The 13,962-nt window shown below is 49.6% G+C and overlaps 1 protein-coding gene across 1 annotated transcript; it reads left to right on the forward strand.

Moving 5' to 3' along the window:
• The first annotated feature begins 5,811 nt into the window (after nt 1–5,811).
• Nucleotides 5,812–13,719, forward strand: PRNP (prion protein). Its single transcript, XM_050910207.1, is given in 4 exon segments — nt 5,812–5,842; nt 8,096–8,150; nt 11,165–11,362; nt 11,365–13,719. Coding segments are annotated over 2 exon segments (774 nt in total). The 5' UTR covers nt 5,812–5,842; nt 8,096–8,150; nt 11,165–11,166; the 3' UTR covers nt 11,943–13,719.
• The last annotated feature ends 243 nt before the right edge of the window (nt 13,720–13,962 follow it).

Here is a 13,962-nt window from a genome sequence, read left to right on the forward strand (position 1 = left end):
TGGAGGGCAGCAGCGTTGTCCGCTCTCCCTTGCTGGGTTGGGTCTGCGGCGGCGAGCCGGGAGCTCTGCTCAGCCCAGGTGCGGTTCCCCACCAACACCTATTTCAAGACATAAATCGCTCTTCTCTATTCCCGGAACTAAGGAGAAATACAGGAAAAGCAGCCAATTCTGCCAGAATCAGCCTATTCCTGGAAGTAAAATAGTATCCAGGTTTACTATTGTTATTTCATTTCCCTTTTTTTTTTCCCTCCCCGTTTTTCAAGGGATGCCAACCTCCTTTTACTCCAGAAAAAGGATCCACGACCTCCTCCATCTGCTTTTCTCATCATCCCCTGAAAACAGCTCGGAACGCTGAGATACAAAACAGCTGCCGTGAAGAGTTGTTCAAAACTTCAACCCATCCCAGTCCCCAAAATGTTCATTTTAAAGCTATTTGTGCAGGAGAGCTCCAGCGATTAGTGAGGGAGCAATAAGACCCCAATTCTCAGCTCTATTTCATTTAATCTCAGCCAAGGAGTTGACGTAATTATATCAAACTTTCCTTTTTTTTGAACAACAGATTACCTAATGAATCCTTAGCAGAATAATCCAAGCTCCCAAACAGGCTAAGCTTTGTGAGAAATCAAGTCCCAGAGGCTTTGCTCCAGCTTCCTTTATTTTTAACATGACAAGCTCCTTGGATTATTGATACCACAAAAATATTTTGGACGGCACAGATGTTTCAGGCCAGCATACGGACAAGGAAAACACCCTGGGAAAAATAAACTGTGTTGTATTATTAGTGCTGATTATTGTTTGCTATTTAACAGCTGCGGATGGGGCTTTGCTTGCAGGAAGCCTCGTCGCACCCAGCCCGGTGTGAACAATTTTCCCGGTTCCCTCCCGGCTCAGGATAAACAGTCGGTCCCAGCCCACCGCCGTAAACGTAAAACTAATTTCCTCCAGTTTCTGTACTTTGATCATTATTCCCTCCCTAGAGCCTCGCTGGGCTTTCTGAGAAATGCGCTGAAAAACAAGCCGGGGGCCAAGGTCACCGGAGCTGCTGGGAAAAGGGCACGTTAGAGTTGTGTAGTTCAACCAGCCGCGGCTTTAGGGATCATTGTAGAGAGAAAAAAAAAATCTCTTTGCCTATCACTGGAGCAAAACGCCGTTGCCCAAGCTGGGGCTTGTCCGCCGGTGCTGCTCCCGCACGTGGGCTCATAGCAAGATTTATGTTCATCATCTTACAAACTATTTTCCTCTGTCCTCTGGAAGCATCGCTAGATAAAGTGCTTTGCAGCCTGTGCTTGACACCTCTGGTTTTTCGCTCTTGGTGGCACGGAGGTGGTGGCAACCCCAAGCCCTGATAAAGCCTGCGGGCTTCTTCCCTTGTAATTCAAACCCTCTGCACAGTTTTAACGTGACTTTTATTGTCCCAGCTTGCTCCACGCAGGCTGCGAGCCGTGGCGTTTGCACTGTGGTGGGAGTTGCTTTGGAAAAGTTAAGGAGATAAAATTAAGGAGAAATCCTTTAGGGGAGTTGTCGGCTCTGGCATCTGTGCTCAGTCCCTAAAGCTAGCACACCTCAGCTCCAGACTGTATTAACTAGGTTATTGTGCATAATCTCTGCGGTTGTTTACAAAAAAAATTGCTAGCTGGGAGAAAAAACCTCATTTCAAAGTGCTTCCTTCTCCACACCCCAGTCAAAACTCAACTTCCTTATCTCTACACAGCTTTATTTCTTAAGGTAGCCATTCCCGTAGCGTAATCTCGGGTCAGAAGGAGGAATATTATCTGGCGTTTTCAGTCTCATTGGCTAAGGGCAAGTAAAAAAACCCGAGCCTCATCTGAGTACATCATCCACTTATACCCCAGTGCATCCACCATAGAAATACTGTAGGGAGATGCTACAAATCTCAGTTTTTCATAAATAAAAACGTTTGCAATCTCAGCTGCCTTGAGGCTCCGGCTAAAAACCAGCCGTCATCCCTGGAGAGAAACCTCTTGGATGATCCCAAGCATTACTTATTTACACCAGCTGAGAGAGAGCGTGCAGCATTTAAGCTAACACCACCATTCCTACATTGCTTGCACCCCCTCCGCTCGGCGCCGAGGTAGCCATGGAGATGACTACGGAGAGCATCGTGCCCATGACAACTCTGCATGAGCATCTTGAAGATCTTCAGAGCAGCCTAGTCTCTCCCTGGGCTTTTCCTCGCGCCAGACGGCGATTATTGGCTGCTTCTTGCTCCCCGCAGGCGATGGTAAAGCTTTCCCCCATCAGCAGCTCCCCTTCCAAGACAAAAGGGCAGAGAATGAAACATATGGAGCAGATTTGGCGTATCATGCCTGAATATTTGGTGTATAATGTCTCTTTGGTATGTAATGTCAGCCTGATCCTCAGCACAAGTTTCATAAAGAGCCTTTGATTTGTTGTTTTAGGGTGTCCTGGTTTCGGCTGGGACAGAGTTAACTTTCTTTTTAGTAGCTGGTACAGTGCGTGTTTTGGATTTAGTGTGAGAATGATGTTGATAACACGCTGAGGTTTTAGTTGTTGCTAAGTAGCGCTTATCTTAAGCCAGGGACTTTTCAGTTTCCCATGCTCTGCCAGCAAGCAGGGGTACAAGAAGCTGGGAGGGAGCACGGCCGAGGCAGCTGACCCGAACTAGCCAAAGGGGTATTCCATACCATGGAATGTCATGCCCAGTATATAAACTGGGGGAGTTGGCCGGGAGGCGGGGATCGCAGCTCGGGAACTAACTGGGCATCGGTCAGCGGGTGGTGAGCAATTGCATTGTGCATCACTGTTTCCCCCCCCTTCCTTTTTTTGTTATATTCCTTTTCATTACTATTATTATTATATTTCATTATTAGTATTATATTTTATTTTAGTTTTTAAACTGTTCTTATCTCAACCCACGACTTTTACTTTTTTTTTTTTCTTCCTTTCCTCCTCCTCACCCCACTGGGAGGGGGAGGGGGAAACGGCTGCGTGGTGCTGAGCTGCTGACTGGGGTTAAACCACGACAGAGGGGAAAGAAAAGCTTTGGACTAGGTCACGCGCGGTCTTGGATCCAGAGCTGGAAGATGCTCCAAAATGGATGGAAAGGTGCACAGCACGCGGGAAACTGTTTCAATAGATTAAAAACCCTAATGGCTAAAAATCCGACCCGATTTCCCCCATGGGCACATGTTTCCCAAGCCCCGTTCGTCTTTGCTTATTCTCATTTACACCCGGAGAAAAAGAAGATGAAACCCCATAAAGCCAGCCCCAGCCCTGGGAACCCTTTCCATGGAGGGAAGAGGGATAAAATCGGGTTGGAAACGTACTCACCGGCTCAGCTAAGAGGATTTGCACAACTGTTTTGTGAGCAGGTTGGGTTTAATCATCTCATCCTCACCAAGCATGTGAGTTAGAAACCAGGTCATGGGGTGCGAAAGCTCGATTCATTCTCACATGAATCAACAAGGCGAAGACCTGGACCAAAATTACATATATAAAAGAAAAACATATACCTGAGAGAAAAACATAACAGTTCTTTTAAATATTCCTCCGTCTCCAACCTGGTCCTTGTTTCAGTCTGTTGCTTGACTTCTATTTTAATTAAAAAACAAACAATTGTCTATATTTCCTGGGGTTCAGCTTTCCCCATCTCACCCCACAGCCCCTTTTCCCACCAGCAAAACTGATTTCTCCTGCCCCTTTCCCAACGCAACCCAGCCAGAAATCCACAGGGAGCCCCAAGGACCGCGGCGTTATCCCTCCACCCATCACCCCTCCGAAAGAAGATGCTCCTGCCCGCGGCTCTGCTTGGGGAATACAACATTTAAATACGTCAGCCGGCGTTTCGGCACGCTCCTACCAGCTCTCAGCACGCAGCTGACGCATTCCGGGATAGGAGCAATTCCCCAAAGCGGGATCCAAGGCTGGCACGGGTGATTGATGTAAAAACGATGAAAATGGGAGCGCCTTCGCCCATCCCAGGCATGCCCTGGTTTGTTTTTCAGAAGGTGACCTCAGCGCAGCCACGTTATGTCATGCAACGTGCTTACGCCGCTGCTCTGATCTCGGAAAGGCTTCCAAGGGGATTGCAGGTTAAAAATAAACGGGAGAGAGGCAAAGGAAAGCCTCCAAGTGAGTCATATATTACAAGCCCTGCTGCGAGGAAAAAAAAATACAGATATTCAGCTTTTCCTGCGCAGAAGCCAGCTGGTGGGTATTGCACCGCTCAGGGAAGTTTATGGGAAGCTGGATTATAGCATTGCTGGGGACGTATTTGTTCCTGCAGCTTTATGGAGGGGCACTGGGTTTTAAAAGAGCCCAAACGCTGCCCTCGTCTGTCGGAAGAACAGGAGATTTATTGATACGAAAAGGACATAACGAGCCCTTTCTGCGAAGGGTTACGGCTCTTCCCCTCGCTTGTTCCGTGGACACAGCAGGGAATTGTTCAGCCCAGAGGCACAAACCCAGCGTGTCCCACAGCGGCTGCTCCCAAGGCACAAGTTATTTTTAAACCAAATGCTGGGCTGAAACCGAATTGGACAGCAACCATCTTCGTCGAACAGGCGTGACTGACTTCTCCCATTTCCCATAAATTAATCCAGCTGGCAGCAGGGAGGCTCAAATACCCAAACTTGATTTCCACCCCCCCCTTCAAAGCACTTTTATTATCAGTGCTTGTTCCAAAATGAAAAAGTATGTCCAAAAAAGGCTTTTTTTTTTTTTCCCCCCAATAAAAGCTGTTATTTTGCCTTCTAGCACACCTGGGTGATGCCACCAACCCTGGGAGGGGTTGAAGGCACATTTTTGGGAGCTGTGTCCCATGCAGGTTATCTTCGAAAGACGCAGTGCATCATTGGGAAGGCATCAGCCTGCGGCCAAGGAGGGGCCCTCCCATCCGTAAGGAGCTTACGTGTGTCCTGCCTGGAATAGCAGCTAGCACATGAGCAGAGGTTATTACACCCCTAATCAGATTGTAGCAGCTGGATGAACATTTATAGCCTTTTGAAGGCAGTTGTCTGATAGTAAAGAGAAGGAGGGTGCGTGCAGCCTCCACTATTTTATATTTCAGTTGCCGCTCCCTGCAGAAGAGAAGTTTATATATGAAAGTAATTTGGCTCCTCTGCTTCCTCAAGGATCTAGCTTCGTCTTTGAAACACAACAAGAAAAACACTTGCCTTATTTGCTGCTTTCTCCCCCCTCAAAACCACCTCTCGGTAGTCCCTCACGGGCACCTCCCACCAGCAGGCAGATGCCAGCAGGATCCTGTTGCCTGTGAGTCACATCTGCCCATGGATCGCGTTGCAAAAAGACATCGCTGGCGAGGAAAGCCAGCCAGCGCAGGAGGGACAAACTCCGCCCGGCATCACGGCTGCAATGAGTCTCATTTACTAGAGCAGTCATAAACTGATTTATTTTTTCCGTGCCAGCGTTGCACTCCTTGGCTTTGCAACAGAGCTGCATCCGGCCAAAAAGAAAACCCCTCCTGGAAGCAGCATGAGATGTTGCATGGAAAGTTTGGGATTGCTTGCTTTTTTCCCCCCTCGATGGTTCCTCTCCTGGCACGTTGTTCATGCTCTTACGTGGCTCCGGGATTAGGGATTTGCTGGGACTTCTCCTCCCCACCATCGCGGGTTGTGTAACTGATGATGTTCTGGAAGTGTGTGTATTTAACGTCCTGCTCCTGCCAGTTTTGCCTCCTGGCCTGTTTCCATCCACGGCAAAAGGCTAAAAATTTATATAGTCCTTTCATCTTATTTTTTTCTTTTTACAGGAAAACTTACGGCTGTCAAGAGGAAAGGAGAAGTGCCACCCGTGAGCTGTGCTTTCCTCTCCTGCAGTTTAATACAGAATAATGGTGCAGGTAAAGATTTCTATGCAGCGCATGGAAAACTCCTTCTTCTACTAAAAATAGGCCCAAAATGACATTTCTTCTCTCTCGGAGGGGAGCTGCCCTTCCTGGGGTCTGCAGGGCTGCGAGCCCCGGCGTAGCTTTACCCCACGTGTGCAATGAAGCCCTCACCACCGAAGAAAATGCAGAATACCCTAATAAGGCTTCAATTTCCACAGCACTTATTTCCACTTATTTTTGCCTTTGGAGGGCTTAAAGAGGTTTCCCGATGAGCTAAGCGTGATTTGAGATGGGGTGAGCTTGAGCCCACAATTTTTGCCGCCTCCAGGGAGTGCCATCGGGATGGAGACAGGCTGTGGGACTTCACCCCTACCTCCAAACCCCACCAAATTACCCCCAAACCCCAGTAAATCTCCCACAAACTATTTTAATGCCTTCCCCTGCCTTTGCAAGCTGCGGCTAATTCTCCAAGCAAGTCCAGAGTTATGTGAATAAAAGTGTTTTGCGTGAATTAAAGCAAAAAAAAAAAATCAATGAGAAGCGATGAAGCAGGGTCAGCTGAACCCGGGTCCTTTCCCAGCTCATCATTAAATCAAAGTCAGCGTTTTCCATTTGTTACGAGAAAAAACCCATCCCATTAATACTTTCTAACCTGGCACGAACCCCCGTCGCACTTAACGTTGCATTATTTCCTCTGTCTCCTGTCGCTGCCTGAGCTGTGGCTGAGGAAGGGCCAAACCTCCAGCGGAGATCGATGGAGCTCTTGGCTTGCTGCCGGCAGAAATTTTACCCTGAGATGCTAAAGAAACCGTGCGGCAGACGGCTCTGTTACATAGATGCTGTGGGATATACTGGTTTGGGTGGTTTTAGCACTGCTAACTTCCACAAGAAATTAAAAATTAATGAGTAGTCAATAGGCTGCTCCTGCTCGATTTGCAGCTGGGATCTGACAGAGTTTCTATATTTCCCCAAACAAGACCGGAACTGTCTCCAAAATATATTATTATGGAAAAATCCTGATTTTTAGAAGCCACAGATGAATTAATCCCAACCATCCCATTCCCGGTGCTGTATTTCTTTCTTTTCCTGGCTTTGGATTTTAGATAGCCCACTGTAGAGTATTTAAACCAAAACCAGGGAATCAGGAGCCATCTGCGCATCACACGAGGAGTAAATATGCCCATGTGTTGTAGGAGAGAGCTTCAACAGGCTTGCTGACCTTAATCCTGCCCCCGTTATTTAATTTTCTCCTCCAGAATTTAATACGCATGTCTCCCCGGCGCAGCCAAAGCGCCCAGCACAACCCATTTCCCTGCCAGACAGAAATTATTATTATTTTTTTTTAACATAATCCAGCCAGATGGATAAACAAGCGTACGGAGCATCGAGGTGGAACTCCCCTTTACGGCTAGATGTGCTCTGTGGTCCAGGGGTGGGAGCATCGCTGGGACGGCTGTACCTGGCCCAGCTATTTCGAGCGGCAAAACCTCAAGGGGGTTTTGGCTATATCACGTGGCCGTGCTGAAATCAGTCTCAATGCAATTAGTTTCAAGCTTCATTTGCATCTCCCAACCACCATACAAGCATCCCGGGTTGCTCTGGACTGTTCATTACAGCCCATCCTAATCCTAAAGACCCCATCCTGGTCTTTAAGGTCTCTACAGCCGCACATACCCTTACCCTCCGAAAAAGGGTGCCGTAAAAGACCCGGCTTGCCATGAGCATCCCATCTAATTTTTAATTGCCTTCTGTGACATTTCCTCCCATTAAATATCAGGTACCGCAACATAAAGCACAACCGCTCTGCGCAGGAGTGAGTTTTACTCCTCTGGAGCGAGACAAGCTCAGAAGACAGATTCATCCTTTTCCCTGTAGGGCTGAGTCTGTTTTATTTTCTATCCATCGACGCGCAGAGCATCTCTCTGTTGCGCGGGATAATGGATTTGGAGCTGCAGCTGGCAACTGCTAAAAGCATCCTTTCCTCTCCCAGAGTCCCGACCCCGCGATTTCCAAACCAGCCCCAAACCCTGCCCATCCCATCGATATTTCTTGAGTAAACCATCCAAGCGCTGCAATTTTCCAGCCACCCGTTTTGCCTCCCACACCCGTATCTGCCGGGAGGGATGATGGGGGGGTCAACCCCAATTTTGCGGGGTGCTGGCCGTGGTATTCCCTAGGGAAGGAGGATGCATGCTGGCCAGGCTGTGCGGGGCTGGGCTGCGCAGGAGCCAGCTCCTCCCTCTCGCTATTTATTCCTCCCTGTAGCTCTGCGGCCGAGGCTGAATCACCCCGAACTGAGCAAGCAACGGGCTCCCAGTCGGTAAGTGTCGGGGAAAATGGGACATGGGGGCTTCGGGTGGGATAAATCCAGAGGCAAGGGGGCTTTTAACACCGAGCAGCATCACAAGGGACGGGGGGGCTGCCTCCTCTCCCCACCATTGCCGCCTAAAAATAGACATTTCCAGCGCCGAAGGCGAGCGTCCTCCTTAAAAGACAGAGCTCTGCTTCTCGCCCAGTGCTTGTTTATTCAGGGCTGATTCAAAGCTGATGCTGGTGGGAAATTTCTTCCCCCCCCCTAGAGCTACCTGGAGGCTTTTGTTCTTTCCCACAGCTCCGAGCTGCGCAGGACTGTGCTCCCCCATTATATGGGGGGGTTTAAAAAAAAATTAAAAAAAAAAGAGGATTTCTAAAAACTAGGGGTGGCATTTTCAGAAAGCAAACTGCCAGCCTGCATCCCCCCTTCCCCGTAGCCCCAGCCCTGATTTTTCACCCCCCACAAACCAGGACCTTCCCAGCATCACCAGGAGGGTCCGGACACCCCCATTCCCGAGCATCTTCCCATCCTCCTCGCCACATTGCTCCTCCACCTTCCCCACCTCCCTTCATTTCTTCTCTCCCCCCCCGCCCCGGGGACCTTAACAAGGTTATTTCCACAGTTATTTTGGCACCAGGGTGTTGGTTTTCCTCTCCAAACCCGAAGCCGCCTTCTTGCCAGCCCTGCGCACGTAATTGCTGCTTGCGATCGCTCCTCGCATCCTCCATTTTCCGCTTCCCCCTCTGCCCTGAAGGAGCGCAGGGTTTCCTCCGGTTCTCCAACACAAGCGCGGGTATAAATCGCTCCGATATAAATCACCTGAATTAGTTTCTCATTGCCTACGTTCGCCCGCAGAGAGGGAAAATTGGGGAGGAAGGTTAAAAAGAGTCGAGAAAAAACACCTGCAAAGCCATTCAGTAATAGAATTTAATAATATTATTATGGTCACGCCGTAAATGTTATTTCCAAGCAGAGGGAAACGAGCTCCGACCCCGAGGAAGCGGCTCCCTGGTCCCTGTCGCGTGCAGGGGGTTTGGGCCAGCGACCGCATTTATTTGGGGTGAAGCTCAACTGCCCGAGGACCTCGGTAATTAGCAGCCCAAATGCAAATGAGGCTTTGCCCTGTTTATCAGAGCTCGTCTCTGCGAAGGCAATTAGAGGAGCAGGTCGGTGCTGCCAGGCTGGAATATCCTCCGGGGCTTTTGCCATAATCTGTTTTCATCCAGGGGTTGATTTTTTCCCCCTTGCAACTCGCTGTGGGGAGTCACACATCTTAAAAAAAAACAATAACAATTGCCAATTTGCTGCTTTTTTCCCCTATTTCCTTTTTTTTTTTTTTTTTTGAGTGCCCAAGGAGCGTTCGCCCATCCGAGTTTTTGCCATGTCTTTCGGCTATTTTTAACCCCCCTGATCTCATCCTCGCTTGCTCCCAGCGGGTGGGTGCTGCGGGGCGAGGGAGGCAGCGGACCCGCTCGAAAGCGGGTGGCTTGCACCCAATTTTTTTACGAGACGGTGCCGAGCAGGCAGCCCGAGCCTGGCTTTCCTCCCCGTCACAAAGGACAGGCTCTTGCATTTTCCCTGCTTTTTTAATTAAGCCTCTTGCTAACGATCCCAACCAAAACACTGACATTAAAGGACCTTAATTCAAACATTTCTGTATATACCACCCGATTTCTTGGGGGGGGGCGGGGAGGAGAGAAAGAGCATCATTATCTGAACCCAAAGGGAGATTAATTTGCTTTTTATGGACCATAAAACTATAGCTAACGTGCAACAAAAGGATTTCTGGCTTAAACAGAGGTTTGTTCTGCCTGTTTGAGCTGTTAAGGACAGTATCTTATGAGAGACCATCATCTCCCATCTGCATTAAACTTAATCGCCGGGTTGAGTGGTGACTCTTAAGGAAGCCAGTCCATTAGTTGCTGCAAAAAACCCCACTCAGGACCCAAACCTTAATTGTTCCTTGCTGTAACATGAGCCACAAAGCACATCCGAAGCATCCAAGGATGCTGCGAAATGCCCACCCACACTTTGCCGGGAATGTTTTGCTCTCCCTCGCCAGCATCCTGGCATGCAGGGGAGGATTTTTGGGGATAGCTCAGCCTCGGGCAGGACAGAAAAACCCTTTGCTATTGCTGTCCTCGCATAGTAAACACGAGGGTAACAGTAATTCAACGCTCCTTGGCGTTGCGGGGAGGCATCCGAAGGGATTTTGCAGCTTGGGAGGTGTTTTCCAAAGGTCTTTCCAAAGGATTTGCAGACCCGGTGTGTATTATACGGGCTGGATTATACACAGGGAGAGAAACGGCTCGTTAAAATGGGATCTCGTTCTCGCCAGCCCACCAGCTAACGTAGGAGACGCCTGGCATGCCCCTGGGATGCCAGCAGCAAAACGCTGAGTAAGAAGATATTTGCAAACAAATGAAACTAGAAAAATGCTGTTCTTCGGTTAAGGCCTGTTGCACATAAACAGGGACTTGGGCAAAACACGCTGAATTTCGTTCTTTGGGAAAAAAACCCTCCAGGGCAAGGCTGGGCGCTGCCCTCCTTGCAGCCCTGGGTACCCGAAAGCTTTGAGATTGGGATGAATCCGTTCGTAGCCATCAATCCTTGCACATCAGAAAGCTCATTCGTATAATCTGATTGGATAGAGCAGGTTTGATAAGCGGGTTTTTCCCTCCCAACCAAGCGAAGAATTTTTCCCAAAAGCTTTTCTTCCACTACTTAAAATTGCCATTACTAGCAGAGGACCTGTTGGGGAGGTGGGGGATACATATATATATATAAAAATATATATATATATATATAATATTTTTAAATATATGTATCAAATATGGTTTTGGGGAGGATAAATATGCATTTAAGTCCAAAGCTGTTTATTCTGCAGCTGGATTAAAGGGGACGATATGTATTTTATATGATGCATAAGTAAGGGAGCCTAAAGCCCGTGATGCTCGGATGCCGGGGCTGCGGGGTCTCTGCCTCCTGCCCGTAACGCTGCCTGTCCTTGTGTCCCGCAGCCATGGCCAGGCTCCTCGTCACCTGCTGCCTGGTGGCCCTGCTCCTCGGCGCCTGGACCGACGTCGCCTTCTCCAAGAAGGGCAAAGGCAAACCCAGCGGAGGCGGCTGGGGCACGGGGAGCCACCGCCAGCCCAGCTACCCCCGCCAGCCTAGCTACCCCCAAAATCCCGGCTATCCCCATAATCCAGGCTACCCCCACAACCCGGGTACCCCCACAACCCGGGGTACCCCCACAACCCGGGGTGGGGACAGGGTTACAACCCAGCCAGCGGAGGAAGCTACCACAACCAAAAGCCATGGAAACCCCCCAAATCCAAGACCAACTTCAAGCACGTGGCCGGGGCGGCGGCGGCGGGTGCCGTGGTGGGAGGTTTGGGGGGCTACGCCATGGGACGCGTCATGTCGGGGATGCACTATCGCTTCGACAGCCCTGATGAGTACCGATGGTGGAATGAAAATTCGGCGCGTTACCCCAACCAGGTTTACTACCGGGATTACAGCAGCCCCGTCTCGCAGGACATCTTCGTCGCCGACTGCTTTAACATCACGGTGACCGAATACAACATCGGACCCGCCGCCAAGAAGAACACCTCGGAGGCTGGTCCGGCGGTGAACCAAACGGAGACGGAGCTGGAGACCAAGGTGGTGACGAAGGTGATCCGGGAGATGTGCATCCAGCAGTACCGCGAGTACCGCCTGGCCTCCGGCATCCGGCTGCATCTCGCCGACGCCTCCCTCGCCGCCCTCCTCCTCCTCACCCTCTTCGCCATGCACTGATGCGCCCCGGATCCCACGGCTTTGAGATGTCACCCGTGTCCCCATGGGGACCCCCTGAGCCCCCCCCGTTCTTGCTTGCGGTCATCTTTGGTGAAGAGCCCTTGGGGCGCACGGGTACCGACGCTCCCATCACCTCCCCGGAGGCTCTGGTTTAGGCAACCGGATGAAAATTTCCTTCTCCACCCCAAAAGCGTCCCTGGCGTGGCAGGACAGTGATGGAGCTGGATGCTCGAAAAAATGGCCTTCACCACCTCCTCCTCCTCCTCCTCGGGGCCACCCTGAGAGGGACTGGGCAGAGAGGAGCTCACCCGGTCCTTGGCATCCCTGCAAGAGCGTTTCCGAAAATCCTCTTCGCTAACAAGCGGGGTTTTACCTAACCCCCTTAGTCCCGCTGCCACCAAACCCCCTTTCCCCGGGGCACACCGCAGCGTTGCACCCAAGCACCTATATACCCCACAGGGGTTTTAGGAGGGTCAGATATGGGTTTTTCAAGCAACAAGCTGCCAGGTTGCGATTTTAACCCTTTAATCCTAAAACCTACCCTTCCTCCTGTACATAAGGACCAGCCCGCTCCGCACCTTGCATGCTGCAAATACCTCCTGCAGCAGTACACAAAAATAAAGTGATTTTTTTCTTTCCCCCCCGCAGCGAGGCTGAAGCCCCGGCCGGGTTTCGGTTGACCCCCGCGCCGCTTTGCTTTTGGTTGAGCCTCGCTGTCTTTCTTAGCCTGTCTAAAGGCAAAAAGTGCTGCTGAACACCCAAAAAACCCCCAAAGCGGTAACGCTTGGTGTGTTACAGCCCGAGAAAAAGCTATTTTGGATGCGCTATAGGTGACAAGTCACGCTCACACTTCGGCACCTTGACCTAAAGGATGTTAAAATACAGCAAAAAGGATGCTCGGCGGGGGGTCAAACACGTAGCAAGAGACTTAAATCAGCTAAATCGGATGGTTATGGCAAAGAGCATCAGGAAAACCAAGCCTGAGGGATGGGAGATGCTTAAAAACCCCCACTTTTTGCAAGTAATTTGTGGAAGTGGCGGTTGAAATTCTTGCTTCTTGTGTTTGGGGCGATGCTGGGTTGTGTATAACCTGTAGCATCTGTAAAGCCGCGCTTGTCGAACCGGTCGCCCCGAGTTAGATTTAATATCTTTCGTGTATTTTTTTTTGCAAGGCACTGAATGACACCGTCCTAAATGATTTTTCGCATCGGTGTAAGCTAAGTGAAGATAGAGAGAGAGATATATATATATATATATTAAAAACTATAGAGAAAAGAAATCTTTCAAGATATTCACCGGAAAAGCAGGGCTTTGAGGTAACTCGTACTTTGTGATATGCGAATGTTTTGTAAATCCGTAACCGTGCATGCACAAAATTCGCCGTTCCGATACTTTTCTAAGTGTTCGACGTCTGGTACAAATTAAAACGGATAAAGCCAAGATGCACGTCAGCCTCCTTCGTGCAAACAGCTCTCGCCCAGCCCCGCAGCGCCGCAGACAGAAGTGGCATTTTTCGCCCTGTCTGTCCCTGCCTCCCCAGCCTGTGGGCGCCTTTGTTCCCTTTCAGCACTAAATTTGGCCTAAAAACCACAATTTCAGTTAACCTTTTCTCCTCCCCTGCTCCCACTAACGGTATCGCTACCATCCAACACATATTCTCTAATAAAGCCAATGCGCTGGTTGGGGCCAGGGATTTCTTCTCCCCACAGAAAGTCAACACCCATTTATACCTTGTATTTACTCCACCTATTTTCTGTCTAATAAAAGAGTTTTTACATTTGCTGTTTCAGTGGCGCTAAGCCCGACCAACTTGACGTGAAGCCCCAAACCCTACTTCGTGTTGCCAGAATTCCAAATCTCCCCGGTACCTAAACCAGCATCACCGTTAGATGACTTAGACGATAGCAAGGGTTAAAAATTACAATTAAAAAGACGGAAGAGTTTGGAGCCTTCAGCTGGACAGTGCTTTAAATTTAAGCTCAAGACCAAGCCTTGGACCTGTTTGGTTTGAGCCTACGCA

Source organism: Gymnogyps californianus, chromosome 23, assembly GCF_018139145.2.
Source record: "Gymnogyps californianus isolate 813 chromosome 23, ASM1813914v2, whole genome shotgun sequence".
Classification (NCBI taxonomy): domain Eukaryota; kingdom Metazoa; phylum Chordata; class Aves; order Accipitriformes; family Cathartidae; genus Gymnogyps; species Gymnogyps californianus.